This window comes from Corvus moneduloides, chromosome 3 (genome assembly GCF_009650955.1).
Source record: "Corvus moneduloides isolate bCorMon1 chromosome 3, bCorMon1.pri, whole genome shotgun sequence".
NCBI classification, from domain to species: domain Eukaryota; kingdom Metazoa; phylum Chordata; class Aves; order Passeriformes; family Corvidae; genus Corvus; species Corvus moneduloides.
In genome coordinates, this window is record NC_045478.1 from 113,505,981 (window position 1) to 113,526,585 (window position 20,605).

The 20,605-nt window shown below is 42.1% G+C and overlaps 1 protein-coding gene and 1 long non-coding RNA gene across 9 annotated transcripts in view; one reads left to right on the forward strand and one right to left on the reverse strand.

The window, feature by feature from the left end:
* PCSK2 (proprotein convertase subtilisin/kexin type 2) overlaps positions 1–12,650 on the reverse strand; it is a 111,030-nt gene extending 98,380 nt beyond the window's left edge. For 2 of the 7 annotated variants that reach the window (XM_032103627.1, XM_032103625.1), the window contains exon 1: positions 12,236–12,647. In XM_032103627.1, coding sequence (XP_031959518.1) covers positions 12,236–12,415 — 180 coding nt within the window. In that variant the 5' untranslated portion in view covers positions 12,416–12,647. Of the gene's footprint in view, positions 1–3,893; positions 3,996–12,235 lie in introns of those variants that run through there. The other 5 variants (XM_032103628.1, XM_032103626.1, XM_032103622.1 and 2 more) reach the window with 4 other exon arrangements.
* On the forward strand, positions 1,879–18,207 carry LOC116441570. 2 transcript variants are annotated; one of them, XR_004239151.1, is made up of 4 exons: positions 1,879–1,918; positions 4,153–4,213; positions 11,833–11,926; positions 17,435–18,207. It is a non-coding gene; the product is annotated as an uncharacterized LOC116441570 (long non-coding RNA). The 2 variants fall into 2 exon arrangements; XR_004239150.1 differs by lacking the exon at positions 17,435–18,207 and having other exon boundaries at positions 11,833–12,290.
* Positions 18,208–20,605: the final 2,398 nt, after the last annotated feature.

Genomic DNA, 20,605 nt, shown 5'->3' on the forward strand with positions numbered 1-20,605 from the left:
CTAATATTAGGAGAATCTTGGGCAATTAGAGCTGTAATATTCTTGTTTAGGTTGCCTCCCACATAAAACAGCATAATCTTCTAAGTACTAGTTTAGTGATTTTATTTATTGATAGGATTCATTTAATCAATGTTTGCACAGCACTAAAGACTGTGATATGAAACTCTTAACTGTAAAATGCCAAGTGCCATTGCAAACTGTTGGGGTTTTAGTTTTCATCCTGTTTTCTTTTTCTCTTAAAGGAATTTTCCCAATACATGTTGCCAGGGGGACAAATTCCTGGGTGCTTAAGAAAAACAAAAGACCTGGCCACAGGCATGGGGTGCATCTGGCTACTCTCTTTCACCTGGGCTTGTGGGCAGCCAGTTCCCGGTGTTTGGGCGGAGAGAGAGGCTGCTTCTTCGGCTGCCTTCCTCCTACTGGAGAAACCCTGGGATTCTCAAGCCCATCTTTCCCTGCCCCACTGGGAGCTGGGCTGGGGCCACCATGCCCTGCCTGCTGAGACCTCCTGGGGGTTCCCACTGCAGCTCCTGAGTTTGGATACATCTCATCTGCCACCCGGGATTTGTGCTCATCCCTGCTGCTCCAGCCTGCTGTTCCTGAGGGTCTGGCTGGACACCGGTGCCAGCTGCCCAGGGGTTTGTGAAGCCTTTGTTCCATCCCTCCCCGGGATCCCAGGCCACCAGTACCGCGTGCTCCCCGAGCTCGCTCCGGAGCGCCCCCTGCAGCCGCGGGGGAACCATCGCACCTGCCCTGCTCACCGGGAGCCGCCAGTGCCCCTGCCGGCTGCGAGTGGAACTGCACCCGAGGGGAAAGGGCCGGACAGCCGAGAAGGCTGGGACTGGGTTTGTGATTGTTTGCTGTTACTGCCATAGTTATTGTTGTTTGTTTGACTGGTTATACACATATAGATATATAATAGTAAAGAACTGTTATTCCTGTTCCTCATATCTTTGCCTGAAAGCCCCTTAATTTCAAAATTATAATAATTCAGATGGAAGGGGGGTTGCAATTTTTTTCCTTCCATTCCAAGGGAGACTCCTGCCGTCCTTGGCAGACACCTGTCTTTCAAACCAAGACACAAACATATATTAATGGGTATATCTACACATGTAATGTTATCTGTGTGCAACCAGGTATCTCTTTAGTAACAAATATTTTTTAAATGTTGTAATATATTTAAGCAATATAAGATGGAAATCTCTTCTTCATATCAGTATACCTTCCTTAGGGAAAATTCGTAAGAAACAGTCTGATTCAGTTAGAGTCTGGAAATTTAAATGGCCATGGTATACTTCGGAGATATATCAATATTGCTGACAGCAATTAGCACTGCTTACAAAAGACCACTTTGCCTCACTCCTGATTTACAACCCATCCCTCCTTTTAAGCATGTAACCAAACAGGTTGACTATTGCTGTCACACAGGAGCCTGGTGTCACATCAGCTCCAGAAACATAGAGACAAAACCCATGACCTAAAGTTTTGTCTTGGGGTGACCTTATGATGTGTATCCCATATCGCTGCCTATGCCCAGAAATTAATTTTTGTGCCTTTCTATGCCTCTAAACTGAGCCTGAGAGGGGGAAGGAAAAAACTGAGCAAAACTTTCTCAAAGCAATTTGCAGCTTGTTCAAGGTCACATAAAGATAGCAGGTTTTTTTTTTTCCCCAGCTGCAGCAGGGGAGCGAGGAAGCACCCGGCTTGCTGCTTTCCAGTCAGCTTTTGGCCAGTTGTTTCAGTTTCTTGTTCTCCGGAGAGAGACTGAGAGTTGGACTTTGCTTTTCCTTCTCTGGAATTCCGGATTTTCTCCCTTTTCTACTGGACTGCTTTCAACCTCAGAGCACATCGGGAGGACTTTCCATCGGGCACAGAGGGCCTGGCCCTGGCCCAAGCCCCAGCTCTGAGGAGACCAAAGGTAAGACTCTAACACTTTCCCAGGTTTTTCCTCCACAGTGAAACATTTTATTATTTAGCCTTATTTTCTTTTTCCCGTGTGTTTGGTAAATAAATAGTTTTATCTCCTTCACTTTCCTTCGAGGAAAATTTATTTTTTCCTGAACCTGGGGGGGAAGGGGTGGTTGTGCCTTCTCTCAGAGGATATATTTCTAAATTTGGCCAAACCGGAACAAAACAACAAATTTAAAAAACAACATGAAGATGCAGTGTTGTCCCAGACACAAATTACTGGTACTTAAACCTCATGGATGAAGAAGGGGCAAGACATTGCTAAACGCTGAGATCCTGAATTTCAGTAAGGCACTTCAGCATTATTTTTAAGTCTACGTTCATGTAACAAAGTGGCTACATAAATATGTGTACAAGTGCTCAGCTCATTCAGCATCTAAAAGCAGAGTCAGGAACTCAAGCTCTAATGGAGTAGAGCTATAAGAGCAACTCAGAGCAAAAGTAGTTGGTTACTGACAGAAGATGTGAATTAATCTAATGCAAAGATTCTAGCTCTACCAACACTTTAAGATCTGACCTGTCTTGCAATTCAAAACCTTTACTCTTTCCTTTTTACTCCGTGTCTGCTTACTTACTCTTGCTAGGCTGCCAAGCAAGAGCTGATAGACAGAAAGTGCTTCACAGAGAGGTTTCTGTTACTACACCACACTGAAAAAGTCTTCCAGTTGCCAGAGAAGCAGTTGAGTAACAATTAGAAACAAAACTGTGATATTAAAGGACAAGAGGGTGACTTTTTTTTTTTTTATCATAAGGTGGTAGGCTTGAGAAGAGCAGGGGAAGGAAGCTTTAAGACATTTTCAGCAGAGCCAAGTAAAAGAACACTTTGAGACACTTGTTTCTTGATTCTGCTAGGAGGAAGTCACAGACATTAATCCTCACTATTACAAGATCAGGTCAGAGACAAATCCTTTACTTATGCCACCACAACCTGGAGAGAGCTCCTGTTGCCTCCTGTACACAACAGCACAATGGTCACTTCACAACAAGGAATAACTGCTCTGAGTGGGGTCAAGAGCTCTGTGGTAGATGTAAGAAAAAGGATGACTCAAACCTAGCAAAAATGATGAGAAAAGAAAGCAAACAGCAACACCACCTCTTACCCTTCCTCCCAGGACCTCCCTCATTGACCTTTCAGGCAGCTGTGAAATAAGTCTTTTACTACCAATTAATAAATGATGGAAGTTTACTGATGGCAGAAATTGTTTTCAGTCCAGCATGTGCTTATACGTTATCTTGCTCCTATTACATTAGTCAAGCAAGGAAAATGTAGGGTTTTAATTAATCATTCAGCATTTCAGCCTTTAGAGCCTGAAAAACTGGTTTCTCTATCAAGGTATAATATATTTAACCTGAATAATATATATTCAGTTAGAAGGGCAAAAGGGATTTTACAGCATCACACTGAGTATTTTAATCTCCATCAACAGAAAGAGAAAAAAATCCACCTGCTTTTCTGACCAGGTTTTATTCTGAACTGTATCTTAATTGTAGGAGAAATTGAATGGTTTTACAGTTAAGAGATGAAAAGTACATTTGCCTGTGAATTTTGGGGGTTTAAACGGCAATATAAAAATTAAAAGATGGAAATGCTACCAAGATGATGATGTCACAATCCACGACCATCATTCCATCAGCGAAGTCTTCCAAACCTACAAATGTGTTCCAGTTCTGATTTTGATACTTCTTCACCCAAATTCTGAGCTGACAGTTCCACTTTACAACTGGCTCAAAATAACTTCTAAATAGCTAAATTCAGTTGAAATACAGTCTAAAATTAATTGATACAGGGAATCATAAGGTCCCCATGAGACTGATTGGAATCCAACAGTCATGGTTATAGCTAATTCACCATATCTTGGCTGCAGCTAAAAAGAAGCTTTTGCTGCACTTGATGTTGCACAGTAGGTGACAGAGACAGTACTCACCCACAGAGCAGATTTCAGAATCACACTCTTCTGTTTCACTGGCTTTTCATAAAGAATGAGTAGGCAGAAAGAAGGATCCTCTGTCATCAGGAAAGGGGAGGCTATATTCCACCTCTTTCACTACCCATACAAGGAAGAGATTTACCTCTGTGGCTCTAGTTTGGCATCCAACAATCATCTGAAACAGTGCAAATTTCTCTACTTAATAATAATAATAATAATAATAATAATATTTAAATATGTATTTTCTGGGTTTCAGGTTTTCACAGGTTGTTTCTTTGGAGAAAGCAGCTCTGATATATTACCACCTTATTCTTCTGGTAAGCAATAATCTAGTTCAGTCATGAGTATCTGGGACACATTTGCCAACTGGTTTGATGTCAACACTGAGGTCATTACTTCCATTTGCTTTCTGTGGAAAAAATAGTTAAGAATGTAACATTTCCACAGAAGTTTTGTTTGAGAAGGTAGGTAATACATGACAATGTCCCAGTTCACTCCTTGTGAAAGAGCTATCACTACCCAATTCATTTGTTTATAATCACAGTGTATAAATGGAGAGATTGGTCAAGCTCATAATTTCAAGTCCAAGTTCCGGCTACTTGCTGAACACAGCCAGTGTTCAGCTGAGTTACACTGTTGAGCTACTGTTGTAAATCCATGACCAAATTGTATTTCACACTGCATGATAAACTGTGTGTCATGGCCACTCAACACAGTACACACTGACTTCAGCTCTCTCTGGACAGTGCCTTCTGTCACAAAGCACAGCCTAAGCCTGCTGAGCTGAAATTAAATCTCCATTTCAGTAGCATAGGGTTTGCTTTTTCAATGAACTTATGAGAGTTAAATGCAGAGCTCGCCTTGATTTACAAGAGCAACACACCAGACATTGACAAATAGTTGAGCAGTTCAGCTTCCTCCCACCAGAGGCCATGGATGGATGGATGGAAGTGTTGGGCTGCTCACTGTAATATTTATAGCCACCACGCAGCAGCATCCTGTAGAGACCTGACCCATTTAATTATCTGAAAAAGTTGAAAGAAAAAGAAAAAAACCCCAGAGTTTCTGATGACTGGAATAATATTGCAGGACAAAGGTAATTTTTACATCTATCAACAGCACTGAATTTGCTGCTACTGCTAACACAGAAACTACCCAACCATACTGTGGACTGGAACTGCACAAAAGGGTTTCCCCCTACAATATTTTAATAAGAACTGGCAGAATTTATCCTTCATTTTAACAATTTGGCTTGATTTCCAGATCACAGAATTTTCTGTGAGCATGGATATTTCTCACAGCTTACTAACGGAAACTATCTACCAGATAAATTCTATGTTTTGGCAACTACTTTGCAACTGCTTTATTACAAGCATTTGAAACTTGAGTTGCATGTATTAATTTTAATTGAACAATTCCATAGATAGATGAGTTTAAGGGTCACATGCAAACTTCTACTTAGCTACACTAAGTAGTAACTATTACCAGCATAACTATTCCAGGAAGACTGGAAGCTCCTTTTTTTGTTGTTGATTTTGGTTCATTTTGTTTGTTTGTTTGTTTAAATCAACATGGTCTTACTGTTAAAAGCTCCAGAGGAAATTAAATTTCTGCTAATATTGGTCTGACTTAGAATGAGTTAAACATGTCAGTACTCCTACACTGATAGTAACAGCACTGCAATTGGGTTTGTTTCCCCACTTTAACCACATCAGTACAGTTACAGCAGTAAAAGTTTTCCTAAGAGTTGGTAGGGTCTTATATCTTGTCACCTGTCACGTTTTGTGAAAAAGATAGAAGGCTATCTCTCACCTTCATGCAACAGTTGATTCTCAAAAAGATAACACAAATTTAAACACTTCTGTCCTTTTCTGAAGGAGCCAAGCAGCAGACTCTCTGGGACCATTTGTCTGCTAATAAATGCCAAGGGTGCCACAGGATCACAGAAGGAAGCATTTCAAGCTGGGAGTGAATTGATAATTTCTTTTGGTCTAGAACTTAAATGTGGATTTGAACTGCCAAACTACAAACAAACTGCCCTCCCTCATTTGCAGTACCCTAAACCATCTGGGTCTGGTTAGACATGACAATGGGATCTGTCCATCTGATGCAAAATCCCGAGTCTTCAAAGCAGGGGACTCTTGCAATAAACAGTTATCCTTTCACTGCACAGCTCTGCAGACAAAGGTCAGGGGACAAATTCGATTCTGGATATGTTAACAGCTATAGATGTCCATATTGCCTCTCAGTAGACTGCTTTCAGCATCTGAAAAGCCTACCTAGAAGAATAAGAGCTTTAAGTAGGACCACAGAAAGACCCACAACATACGGGATCCCAAAGGTCAAACACGCAGAGGCAATTCATATATCTGGATGTTGTAGAGCCCAGGAATAGTCTGACAGTCATCTGCCAGAAAGTTATCTGGGCAAAAGGAAGGAGACCCCAGACTGACAGGTACTCTGGGCTAGATTGCAGGAGATAGGCTAGTACACAGCATGTTCAGTCCTGGTATGCTGGCATCACAGTGTTCAGGGAATGCTGTCCACTTCTTTAAATGTTTTCTCCTTCACACTGGCAAAACTAAATATAATGTAAATGAAAACCCATAACTGCACATTCCCCGTTGGGCTGCACCATCAAGAAAAAACCAAGTGCAAAAAGAACTGCACTTGTCTCTACCACGTGTTCTATTTTGCAAATGAGTCCAAATAACATGCAATAAATAAAATTATAAATGCAGGCAGTTTTAAAAACAGCCAGAATTTCATACCTCTGTTCACTGAACTGCAGTTCAGGAAACAAAACAAAAATCTATAAAGGTAAGGTTTAATCTGCATGTTTTGCTAAGAAACAACTACACCGCGTATTCAAAACAGTAATGGAGCAATTACAGCGGGGATCTATAGTAGGGGAGACTAACCTTGTTTTACACTCAAACAAGTGTAAAATCTGACAAGGTAATTATTTTATAGCTCAAATAGAACACACACCAGCAAACAATTTGAGTCTCTGGTAGAGAAGGAGCTTTACAGAAACTGGGTTAGGGATGTAGTTGAGCCTGTGGTTTACAGATGTTCTCAATTTACAGCTTTCATGTGCATAATTGATTACATTTAAGTAATAGGGTTTTCTTTTGCTTGTTCCAAGTTATCCAGTTAGCCAGTGTTTACTCCTGGAGCTGTTTACGCATCCAAGGCAGAACACAAAATAAAATTAAAAAAAAAAAAAAAGGCAACATTTCCAAAGAAATACAGTATTTCCATATATGAGGCAAACTCATTTCTAGCACAGCAAAATTCTTTTTTGATTCCACTAACATTTGTCTCAAGTGTAAATAGGAGCGAACAGGCCTCTCCAGACCATACCCAATGTCACACCTGGACTCCACCTGTGAGGAGCCAACAAGGCTCCCTCCTGATGCAGATAGCTGCTCTCTCACTGCATTTCCCCAGTTACTTTTTTCATGTGTTTTTCTGGAAAAGGGAGGTCTATATCACCACCCAGCAGTGTGTCTGCCCACAGCAGAATCAAACTTTTCCTGCTATTCAAATGCTTCTTCCCCTTAATTTACACACATCAGGATGGAAACTGAAGCATTCGTTGCTACGGTGAGATAGCCTTTTTTTTTTTTTTTTGTCTTACTAAAACAGAACTGCAACAGTGAAATCTAGAAAATTAAAGCTCTCGGGTTCCTCAGAAAATTTACATTGTATCCTCCATGTCTAAGAGGTTTTTCTGTTTCTATAATAAAGGAATGCTTTTGCAAGCAAACATCCTTTCCTCTAGACCAGCATAAAACACAAGCTAATAAATTATGAAACACATATTAATGCACAGAAACACTGCATTCTGAGGCTTGATCTTGAGTCCTTGGACTCCAGCCGGCCCATGTCGGGAGGCCTGAGCTTTCTGCCTCCTCTTTGCATGGGATGTTCCATTGCTTCAGCAACGGAACCACACTGGAGCACTCCTGCACCCTCCATGCTGCCTTTACTTGGCCACAATTACACTTAATTACACAATTAACATTTCCACCAGCCCTTGGATTAGCAGCACATGCGAAAGTAACACAAGCATGTTTAACTGTGAAGCACAGACACAGGGTGTGCCAGGACCCTGGCTAAGAATTTCCCTTTCCCTTCTCTTCTTTACACCAAGGTTAGGTATTGGGGGAAAAGGAACAAGAAAGATACATATGTATATAAATACATACATCTATAAACACAACATCCAAACCCACGTCCACAAACAGCATTTTTCACGTGCACTGAATGCCATCTGTCCATCACAGTGACTCCTGGGCATGCAGAAGCAAGGCAAACACCTATTTCCCAGATTTAGAAGTTGACCTGCCCAGGAGGGCATTTTAAGGCTTTAATATGTGCATTCCAGGATGAAATGTTCAGGATCCCTGATAGAAATCCCTACAAAGAGCTCCCAAGGCTGCAAACTCATTATTCTGCCTCTAGGTCTGCCTTCTACACCACATCAACTCCCACCTCACAGGCTCTCAGCCTAAATGCAGGGAAGTGGGCTGCTGCAGCAAGAAATACAGCTTCTTTACCTGTTAAGTCTTGCTTTTGATAAGTCCGTATTCATGCAATGTAAAGAAAAAACAAGAAAACCTGAATGCTCCCAGTGTTTCATCAAGAAATTACTGGTTGGTTCCACAAAGCCTAGTCCTCAACCAGCAGTCTCCTAAGCAAAAACAGGAAGCAAAGAGGTCACAGCTGTGAGAGGTACACTGATTTAGTGAGAGATAGGATGAGGTGATACATCAAGGAAGAAATAGACCAGCTTTGGGCAACATAAACATAAAATTCTCCACATTTTGAAATCCATGTTTGGTTCTTATTTTAAAACCTGAGGCCACTGAATGCTAATTGTTTAAAACCCTTCACACCTCAATGCTACTAGAAGCCTTTTAGTTATGGTGGCATTTTGTGGATTGTCTCAGTCTCCCTATTGTTGATGAAATTGAAAGAGATGCCTAAACTCTGATCTCCAAATAGAAGACCTTTCTAAATGCATCTTCCAACTCTCCTTCTTAGAAACTAATTGAGAATTGCAAGGCAAGGTCAGAAAGCAGCTTTTTTCAGCCTGCATTAAGAAATGTATTCTGGTGGCAACCATGCCAAGAGGCAAATAAATAAATCAATCAAAACCAAAAACTTGTTCTTTTTGCACTTCTCACAATATTAGGGGGGCATTCTCACAATTCCTGAATGCTTAAGAAAAAAATATGTTTTATCACAGTTATTTGTTTCACCAGAAATACACAGAAGCAATTTTAGCAGGTAAAAATGGATTGAAAAATTGCAAACATTAAAAATAAAAATCAAAGAGCACAATAAGCAGTACAAAGAGGTCTGTATTCAGGATTAATTCAGGGAAGATTAAAGAAAAACTGACTACTCTTTTTGGCACTGACTCATGTTAGGATCCTAGACGTAAACAAAAGCACCTGTTTATGTAAGCACCAAGCCCTTCTTAATCAATTCATGGAGCACTGAATTTAAAGCACACATTTAGCCCACCTGATAACTTGTAGTCGTTTCAGAATGATGGCAGGAAGCATGGCCAAAGAATCAGTTAGAAAGCACATCATGCAGTTCATAACATTAATCTTAAAGGCAATGCTTTCTCATGCATTTCTGCAGAAATCTGCTGTTAAGTAAATGTAATATGCACTTGCTCAGAGATTGCTTATTGGGGAAAAAAACATGTGCACTTAAAATACCTCATTTAAAAAACAGCTCCCACAAAGTCATGTTAAAAGAGATCTGTGATACCCTAACAGGCATAAAAGAGATCTTTCTCATACACATCTTAAATTCATACACAACTAAAAAAAGCAGAATCTGCTCTTGTGTTCGTACTGGGAAAGTCCCTGCACTGAAAAAAAAGGTGATTATTTTCAGACAATGGCTCTTCTCCAATATGGTTAAAGTTAAACTCATTTTTTTTTAAGTAAATAACTCAATTTATCATCCAAACAGCATGTGTCATTGAAGTGTATAAAAGATCACTTCTGCTTGTGGTGTAATTTGGTGGGGGTGGGGGGGGGGTGTGCTGGTATTTTTTGAATATTTCATTAGACAGCTTATCTACACATAGTACTTTCCCTCAGGAGTTTCCCACCAACAGCTCTGTGCTTCTCTTCACACGGCCACGTTCATCCTCCTGCACTGTCGTTACCACCATGAAAGCTGAGTCTGCAGACTGTGAGCTGCTAGACAAGCCTGATGATAGCAAAACAGAGAGGAGACTCTTCAGCAGTACTGAAGAGCCATTGGCATAAACGTCACGAGCTTTTATTAGCGGCCAATTATCACCACCCAAACCCCGTTAAGAATGAAGATTGCTATCAACCTCTCATGAATTATCCTCCAGCACAGCCAGCAAAATGTCAAACCCTACCAACCTTTCCTCTTCCCTAAACTTAATGCCTTGCAAAAGGCAGGGTGGTACTTCCTTTACAGCTGGGGAGGAGGGATGGGAGGCTTACTAGCTTTCCAAGGACTGGGACAGTATAACCCAGAAACCTTGAGACAGTATGTGCTAAGTACTGCAACCACCTGCTGCCCCACGCCATGAGCACACACACACATCACACTGTGACTCTGCTGGGCTTCAGAGATACCCATACCCACATGAAACAGCCCTCTAGTGGCACGTCCTGGAAAGCAGGTACTCTCCTCTTGCACTGACTTACCCAAGGGATTTCCCTCCAGTTCTCTCCTGAGATGAGCTACAAGGCTGATTTCCACGAAGAAGTTTCCTAATGTGGCCAAGGCATCCTGGGTAGAAGCATGGTAGAGGGGAGAGGATTCTAGCAGCCCAGAAGCTGCATTTCTCCATCCTACAAAATCCTCTCTCTCTCCCTGTCTCTTCCCCACTTGGACTAGAGGATCATTTGAAAGCATCTAGCAAATCATAAGAAATTGAGCTGTGCAGGAACATACCCTTCTATCCTAATAAGGCCTTATCTGTCAGATAACCCCAGGATAGGAGGAAGAGAGCACAATCAGGAAGAGACTAGAAGAGGAAAACTGTTGACCAAAAAGCTGTATCTAAATTTCATATAACCAAACCTAATCCCCACAATTAATCCTTTCCCAAATGTATCAGCAGCCCAGCTCTGTCACTATCAGGACAAGGCTGCGAGCCTAAAACAAAAGCATCTTATCAAAAGCAAGAGTTAGCTGCAATCACAGCAACAATGATCTTGTCCTCATTTCTCTAACAAGCTCCCACTGGAGTTGAAATGAGGCAACCTGAGGGAGGGAGTCTCACTTGATATGCTTTTTTAATTTTTATTTTTAAATCGAGGTTTAAAGCCATTTCACTCATTCAAGTTCAGGGTGCTATTATAATTCATTTCCTTGGATGTAGGACCAGGCTGTCATTGCATAACTGCCAGGAAAAGAAAAAAAACAAACAAGCAGCAGCAACACTCACAGCCTGCCTTCCTTCTACACTCCAAGCAAGTCTGCCAGGAATTTTATTGACTAGGGCACTCTATCAGCCTCTCCCTGTTTTCACCCCAGGTCTTACTGTACCCTGAAATATTTAGAGGTCTAATTATTATTTGAATGGGAGAGATTTCTAGCAGAGCTGGACACTCTAGGAGCCAGGAGGAGACCTGCCACTCTGGCTGCGTTTGATTTTCTAGGACCTCAGGAGCAAAAACAACCTCCAATGGCACTTGAAGTTTCCCAACTTACATTCATTAGTGAGAAGCATTCATTGCTTATCATGCTTAATATTAAGCAACTTCCTCAGCCTAGAGTAATCCTATTTCTCTAGGAGAATAATAGGGATATTAAGAAGCCCACGAGCATCACAAACTTGAGTGTCAAAACCCCTGTGAAATCTTCTATTTAAATTGTGTGCAGGCTTCTCCATAGAGATGAGGCTTTCATTTTTTCGCAGGTGCTCCGAGCAGTTGCACTCGCGCTCAGGAAGCCCTGGGCGGCAGCCCTAGCCCCGCAGGATGCCCGCTCCTCCGTGGCAGGATGTTTACATAGTAAGTCAAAAGGCACCGAGTTACCATGTGGGAAACTCCGCTCTCTCTCCAGTCCAATATAACCACCCTGCTGGGCCAGTGCCGAGGAGCACTTGCAATGGCTCCTGGCACCGCTATTCCTCAAAGCCCCTCGGGAAGCGGGGATTAACGCGGGCACAGCGGGACGCGCTCCGCACTGTCCCTTTCCCCAGGTGAGCGGCGGGCAGAACCGGCCTGGGGCCACTCCCGCGTCGCCGGCCTGCCCACGGCATCACACCACACGCCCGGAGCCCAACGTGAAGGGCACCGCGGCGCTCCGACCCTGCTTACCTTCCGCACCCCGCCAAAGCCGTGCTCCGCCGCCACCCGCTCGGCCTCCGCCTGGCCCCCGTCGTACAGCTCTACCAAGAAATGGTTGGTGTAGACGGCTCCGCGGGCTGGGGCGCCGAGGAAGTGCAGAAGGAAGAGGAGGAGGAGGGAGCCCCGAAGCAGCGGTGGCCCCGCCGGCATGGCCCCGCGCTGCGCGCCTGAGGAGGCAGCCCGCCGGGCGGGCGGGCGAGCAGGAAGCGCCCAAAAGACGGGAGGGGAGGAGGAGAAAAAAAAAAATTAAAACAAATGAGAGCGACAGAGTAGGAGGAGATCGGCGTGGAGAGCACCGGCCGGGCGGTGCGGATCTGTATTCCGCGGCGGCCGAGGGGCAGCAAGAGCCGAGGTGGATGGAGGGGGGGGGGGGGGGGCCCCCCCGCGCTGCCAATCATGGGCGGGGAGGATCGCCCCGGCCCCCCCCACCCCCCCAGCCCACGGCTCCCGGAACACTCCGCACGCCTCCCCAGCACCCCACCCCCGCCTCACGCCCACCTTCCACAGTCCTGCCCCTAGGAAGCCGCACCCGCCGATTGCTCCCGCACAGCACGCACCAGCCCCCCGCCATACCTCTAGCCGAGCCCGGCTCTTCTTCCCATGGGGCTGAGGGGGAGGGTTGCCGAGTGGAGGCAGACGGCCCGAAGCTGGAACCTATACACGGTTGACTGTGGGGACAGCAGAACGAAAGACTTTGGCAGGACCTTCACCGCTGGGGCTGGCACTCAGCTTATGTCTTCGGCCCAGCAAACACAAAATATCTGGAGTTCCCCCCAAACCTCCCTCTCTAGCCAGAAGCCTGCACCAGCTGGTCACAGGGTCATCAGCAACCAGTCCCCATCCCTCTTCTCGCAAAAGCAAAGGGACAGGGAGGTGGTCAAACAGTCCTAGGGCAAAGCCAGGGAAAACCTCAGGCCCAGGGCTCCTCACTGTGCACTGACTCGCAGTCTATACTGCCAGGATGCTCAGGAACACCCAGGTGTCCAGGCTCCCTGAGCAATCCCCAAACAGTTTTCAGGGGATGACTGGCAGGAAAGTACTTGGGCCTTCCCTGTGCTGAGACAGACAAGGAATGAGAGTGTTCCATGCACTAGTGGGATTGCAGTGATAGCAGCACATAAAAAGTTTGGGAGCTCAGTTCTGTAAATAATCTGCCATCTGCATAACTCTGATTGGAAAGCAACAGTACAGATTATGTAAATTTATGGCGAAGTATAGCTTAGCTTGTTCCTACAGATACATCTGGTAATTTGTCGTACCAAAGGTTGATCCTTTGATGGATCCCTGAATGATCCCCTGGGAAAGACTTGGGGCACAGAAAGCAGAAAAACTTAGTATCACCTTTAAAACAAACAAAATGATAGATTTACTGTAATCTGTCCAGCAAATGGTCAAATGGAGTACAGATGTTAAATAAATTGGGGAAAACAAAGGAAAAATCAGAAATCACAAAAAAGACTTCTTCCATTATCTTAAAATGCTTTAGAAAATGACAGAAGAGCTGACCACATGACTGTGAATCCAAGTGAGCATTGGTTTGTCATGACAAATTATTGGTTTCCTTCCTCTGGATAAAAGAAATCCCTATTCAAACAGAAAGGAAATGGCAACTTGAAACCTAATCCAAAGCCGAGTTACATCAACAGAAGTGTTGTAAATGAATGACTGATGTTGAAAAAAATCAAACATGGGGGAAAGGTAAAACAAGGAATGGCACAGGAGAAAAGGAAAACAGCTTTGCAGTCTCATTAAGAGATTATGTCTGTAGAATTCTGCTTTTAGATGCTTGTTCTAAGCAGAGACAGCTATTAAAAACAACTTTATATATTATTTTTTTAAGCCAAGTTATTTGTTTTCATCAATAGTCAGCAACCCCTTTCCTTATAATATCCTTCCCAGTATTAAAGTGTTTCCGGGTAACTTGGGGCCTGTGAACTCCTGGATCAATAATACCTACTGGTGACTGCTTGACAACCAGTGGAGTCCCTACTGGTTTCCATCCACAGCTGTTCCTTGGTATCAGAAACAAAAGGAAAATAAAAGCTGGGGAAAGGCATTTTCTCTACTTTAAATTCCTGTATGTAGGTTTTTCTTTCCCCAGAGGTCTTCCCTTGGTTCACACACCTCTTTTTATTTTGTTGCCAGTCCATAGAAAGAGGAACATCAATAATAAAGGCAATGGAGCAGCCCTCCTGGCTCCCTCTAACCAGCAAGGCAAGATCCTGCACACATTCAGAAATGAGGATCATAACACAGGTCTGGGTGAGGGGTGTGACTAAGTCATTCACTGAGCATATTCTGACAGTCCCAACTGCCACCTGGCAGTACTGCTCTGCAAGCTGGTGCCACTAAAGAGACATTGCCAACAAGGGAGCACCCACTGTCTATAGCTTGTAAACCTCACAATGGCAAGCTTTGATGGCTTTGTCTATGGGATGTTAAAAAATAATACAAATTTTAAGAAGGATTAGTTTAGGAAAGACTGGTTTAAAAAGTAAAATCTAAACACCGAAAAGAGAAAACTCCATCAAAAACAGCAATTTAAAGAAAAATAGTCATTATGTTGATGACTACAGAAGTTTAAGACCAGAAAGGACCACTGGGATTTCTCACCTAGTACTTTAGGTTAACTGTAGGGCTTACTGTCATTTGCTCTTGCATGTGGTCTGTAGTCCTTTTTTTCCTTAACATACAAATGTTGAATTAAGAATCAAGACTGATCTATTACAGGGGAAATGTTCCAATGAGTGCTTACAGTCATTTCTAAAAAGTTATAACTCTGCCTCTCTTTAAAATGCTGATCAGTCCTACATTGACTTCTAGGTTTTGTTGTCACTATGAATTTTTTCATGGAACTGCTGAACTATTATTTTCTCCAGATGAGTTTTAAGGTTGTGATGATAAAGACATAGAATTAACACTCTGTTGAATGTCTTCCTGTAAGTCATATTTTCCATCCCTTCAACCATTGCCATAAATCTTGTTACTCCTTGAATTGTGAACTGTAAGTGCATCAGATATTTTTTCAGCAGGGGTCAGGCCAGTGTTAAATGGATGTTACATCACAATTCAGATATTTTTTCAGCAGAGGTCAGGCCAGTGTTAAATGGATGTTACATCACAATTCTATTCTTACTGGGTACCCAGTCTTTCACCAGCTGAGGATTTGATTCAGCCTCCATGCTACCGAGTCTCCCTGATGTGCAGCAAGTGCTCATGCTGACTCACAGACCTCTCACCCTCCCTGAGTGGTCTTCAGGCCTGCTGCTCTCTAAGAGATGGCCAACAATCTTTGTACCTAGGTATTTATTACTCTACTTGGTCAAAATACACATAATTTACCTACATGGAGCTTTCCAAACAGTCCAGATCACTCAGCACTCATCTCTTTTATACTTTATGGCTTTCTTCTTTAACCTACTTGTGGTGGCCAGTGGGCCTGTGGTATCAAGGAACAAAGACAGTCCACTGGTGAGACAGTCCCTAGTATCAGAGAACCTCCCCAGGTTAGGGTGACAAAAGAGGCTTCTCCCAGGATGATCTGTTCTGGTATGTTAATGTACCCCAGTTCTGCTTACCTGGTTGGCTTGTTGACCTCTCCGCCCCTTGTTACCATATATGTCCCTGCCCTAAAGGATCTCCACTCCAGGTTCCCCCCATTGGCCCTTGCGCCATCACCACGCCCTCAGAGTTTCCCATTGGCTCCCATACCCTAGTCCCGCCTGCGTACCGCCCCTGTGCCCTCAGATCATTGGTCCCTGATGCTTGATCCGCTGCCATACTTAAACCTGGACCCTGCGTTGTTCTCTGGCTTAGTTCCTGGAACCTTCATGGTGTGACTGCAATAAACCCTGTTTGTGGAACCCCACACAGAGATCCTTCCAGGCTCTTTGTCATCGATCCATTCCTGGAGCTATCTGTGCATGTGTGCATGTACGCGTGTGAGTGTGTGGCGGTCCTGCTGAGTGGCTTCACTAAAGAGACGCTTTTAGGAAGGTTGCGGCACCTCATGCTCTGGCACCGACAAGCCGCTGCAGTCCACAACACCTACTCACTTTATCAGTAATGAGTTTATATTGATATACTGGATTAGCAAGATCTTACAGAGATAATTCTCGGCCCCAGTCCTTTGGAACCTCTGCACAATCAAATCAACTCTGGCAATGATTCCCAGTTTGTAATTATACTTAAGAACCTAGCATTTAATCAGTTTTTAGTCTGTGTCTTAAAGGCCATTTTGATTTTTGTATCCTATTTATTTACTGACACATCACACAATATTAAGGGTCTCCCAGACACAACCAATGTCATAGATACAATGGATAAAAAAAACTACAATTTTTTCAATTTCATCAGGTACTCCAGTAAAAGAGACTAAGGTTCCCCCATAAATTCTGGCTTGTCTAACAGAAGGCAAATAAACAGCAATGCTAGCTTTACCAGTGAAAACTAAAACAGTGCTTTAAAAAATGATATAAAATTAGTTTAAAAATTCCAGTTCCCAAATGGATTGCTGACTACATTTTTAAACAACCATTAAATACTACAATTATTTTACAACAAGTAATTGGCATTCACTATGAGGTCCATGAAGTACTAACTTTTAAGGAGATGTTTCTTTCCCTGGGGACTGCAAAGGATGGTGCCATGCCAAGAGACTAGTATGTCAGAGAAAGTTGCAAGAACTCATTTCCTTGCTGTGGAAGTGAACAGAATCCTAAGTCCAAGATTTAAATTGCTTTCATCTTTAATCATTCATCCTAGCAGATGCATGAGCAGTAGTGTTCTGAAAAGCTGGATACAGAATATTGCAATAATTAAATTTCACGTTATGAGAGAACAAAACACATAAGCATCCTTTGGCACAACTCTGAGTCTCCCTTAAACCTATCTTTCTGAAGCTGCGAAATGAGCATATATGCTTTAAGTGGACTCTGGAACAGGCTCAAAGATAATACCCACATTTAGAGGAACAGAAATGGGATTAAAAAGGCTTGAGATTTCCAAAGAAAAGAATTGGATGCATAGTTAGAAAAGCCACAGTTGAAAGAAAGTGAAACAATATTATTTGACATTTTTATTTAGGACAGGGAATGAATAGACCTATATGAAGAAAAGCAAAAACTAGAGAATATAGAAGAATATAAAGCTTATATTGTTTGTTTATAGGAGAACATGCATAACTGAATGTACAGAATTAAAAGAATGGAGTAAAATACTATGAGGAACTGCCATGGAAGTTGAGCTGAAAAATCCCCTGCTGAGTTGGCCCACTACAGCCACAGGATAAAAGTCACTTCAGGACTCTAGAAGCTCTCTAAAGGTATGTCTATCTGTTAGCATTGCTGTGGATCATCTTATGACAGTGTATAAAGGCAAGTTTTAATTGGTTTTTTTGATAATGAGCACTGTAGGTATGAGCAAAGCAAAGCTGAAACTATGAGTAAATGAGTTTAGAGAGAGCACAGCTACCATCATTCCACTTTGGGCTGATTTGGTAATCAGCCATGACTGTCTTAAAGAGGATTTTCATAAAACACATCTAGGCCATTTTAGTACAATGATGAAAACGTGGATGTATGAGTTACGGCAGCAAAGCCAAGCATGATGAAGCCAAGCAACAGCAGTGTTTCTGTGTGGAGGTTCTAGATTAAAGAGCTTGGGATACTTTTATCTTAGATGACTTCAAGATAATTTTCTCTATGTAAAAATACTTCCCTGACCATTTTCATTGCTTTGTACTACCAGAATATTTTATTACTGTTACAAGTATATTAACAATGGCAGCATTATTTATAGTCACATGGATCCTGATCTGTTGCGTGTTGTGTTAAATGTTGTTAGTGAAGAGAGAGGGCTACAGCAGGGACTCCTTCTGTGTCTAAGATATGTGAGCCCAGGAAGGTTAGTAGTTACCAGGCACAGGAATGAAGACCAAGGATAAAATATTTTGTGCCATCGCCATGTGAAACTGCATGGATCTTTCAAAGTTAAAAGACAATTGGAAACTGGGAGCCTATTCCACAGCTTTTAGTTACATAAACTTTAAGTTGCAGGCAGAATCTTTTCAATACGCATTTATTTATGCAAGTGTTATGCTGCCAAGTGTCAGAGTGAACATATACTAATTTAGTGACATGATAATGCAGACAGTAAACAGTGCGGTTTTCAGCATCCATTGCCTGCAGGCCAGCAGGGCTGTGCAAAGAGAACAGGAGAATGAATGGTGTAATTACCTCTTCAAGCAATTTGGGTTTTCTTTGATTTATTACTTCCAGACATAAGGACCAGAGGGGCTGTTAAGCAACATGGTACCTGACAGGGAAGTGAAAATTCTTGAGATAACCAGTGAACGTAATCTCCTACACTTATTTAATGAGGGTACAATCCAAACTGAATAGAGAGGAATAGCTTACAGGCAAAATATACATTTACAAAACAGAAAAATAAAGCCCTTGAAAGAAGGGTTTGAGGTTAGGCCTGTGCTGAAAGCCTCAAGAGACTATGGCATGTACATGTCTGCTTGCTAAATAGGAATATGATTATCCATGCACAGAAATTGTTTCCTGAATCCAACTCTTAGCCACTGTTTAATATCCATGTAGACAAATGTTCAGCTTAGGCAGCTATGGCAGAGAGGTACTAAAAGTAATGAAAATATGTGGTTCGTTTATTTTAAAAGGATATGCTTGCTGCTTTTGCCAGACTTGTTTGCTTTTTCTGCGACTGAGTTCTTTGCTGAAGACTGTCTGTCTGGAAAAATAATGTCTATGCAAATGATCTTAGAGAACTAGAATTGCTCAGCAGTCAGTTAGAAGCAGATGGTCTCGGTGACATTTTAGAAGATAACAATGGGTGAGAGAAAGCTTCTAAGCAAGACCTGGAAATACTAGCATAAAAAAAAAAAGCCAAAACAAAACCAAAAGCCAACAACAGACTTAAGGGAAAAGGGTACAAGAAATCCAAGGTAAAAAGATGTCTGTTGACCATGGGAATGGTTGCACTGAAGGAAAATGACTGGATATGTGGAGTTAGGGACAGAGATCACGCATCAGAAAAAAAGATTGAAAGTGGAACTCAAAACAAAACATCAAAAGATCCAGAAAGTTGATCTCCAAGAAGTTCACCCCCACAGGTAATGAAAGTTTCATCAATTACTAACTAATCTAACTGTTTGCTTTGGGACGCTCCCAACTGTGTCTCAGATTAATTACAGAAAGGCTGAGAGATAGAATGAAGTAATTACAGTTTGTTCAACTCCACCTTGCAACTGTTCATCTCTTTGACAGAGAGGAATGTGTGACAACATGCAGGTGGGACATAAATAATAAAGAGCTCTTCAACTTTGGTAGAACACCAATAGTGAACATCTGGCTCAAACAACAAAACAAAACAGATGTCCTCAAAAATGCAATTTATTGCAATCATAACTCGTATGTGGTGTCAACAGTTCCATGACACTTTTTTGGGGTGTTTGTTTCCTAATAAAAAAATGTTGAAAAATCTTGTATTTACTGTTTCCTTTTCATTCTAGATTTCCATTCATTCAAACATGTTATGCTCCCCACAGAAGGCTTGATAATTTTTATCTTAGCAGTTAACAATCATCTATATATCTATATGAAACAAAGATATGTTTGTAGAACTTTTTTTATTTCCATGCATTAAAATTTCAGGCTTTGCTTCCAACCAAAGATAACAACTCAGTAGAAGATCCATAATCTGTTTTTTAGCACTTGATTTTAAAGAAAAAACAAGAGGAATGATCCCAGAAAAGTAACTTTAAAAGGCAAGATTGAAAATAAAACAAGAAGTTGTTCCCATCTGAGCTAAAAGCTCTCTATTGAACAGACTTTAGTTTGCGCCCATAAATTAGAGATATGACACCATATATCCAGATAAATATAGATTTCTTTCAAGTTCATCTTTGAGATTTCAAGTTTCTAAAATGCAAATTAAACTTTTCCACTACTAACTTTGTTCTACATATTGATAGGAAAATAAATATATCAAGACTTCTTTGTATAAATATCCCTTTGCTGGAATTTACAAAATTTCTGTATTTTCTATTGTAAATTAAAGCCTTGCAGCCCATAGAAAAGTACAGGCCAAGAGAAGTAAATTATCTCCACCATCTCTGCTGGGCTGCTTTGATCACCTTTCTCACAATTCAGCTGCCAAGTACTACCAGACTTAAAGTTCTTGGTTAATGGCTGAGGTGAATTAGTCTGTGATCTTCCTAGTACCAATTTCACACACCTGCAGTTCACCTTCCACCCTGGAAAAGACTACAGACCAGCAGCTTTTCCATCATGTCCAGCATGAATTCCAGCAGGAATT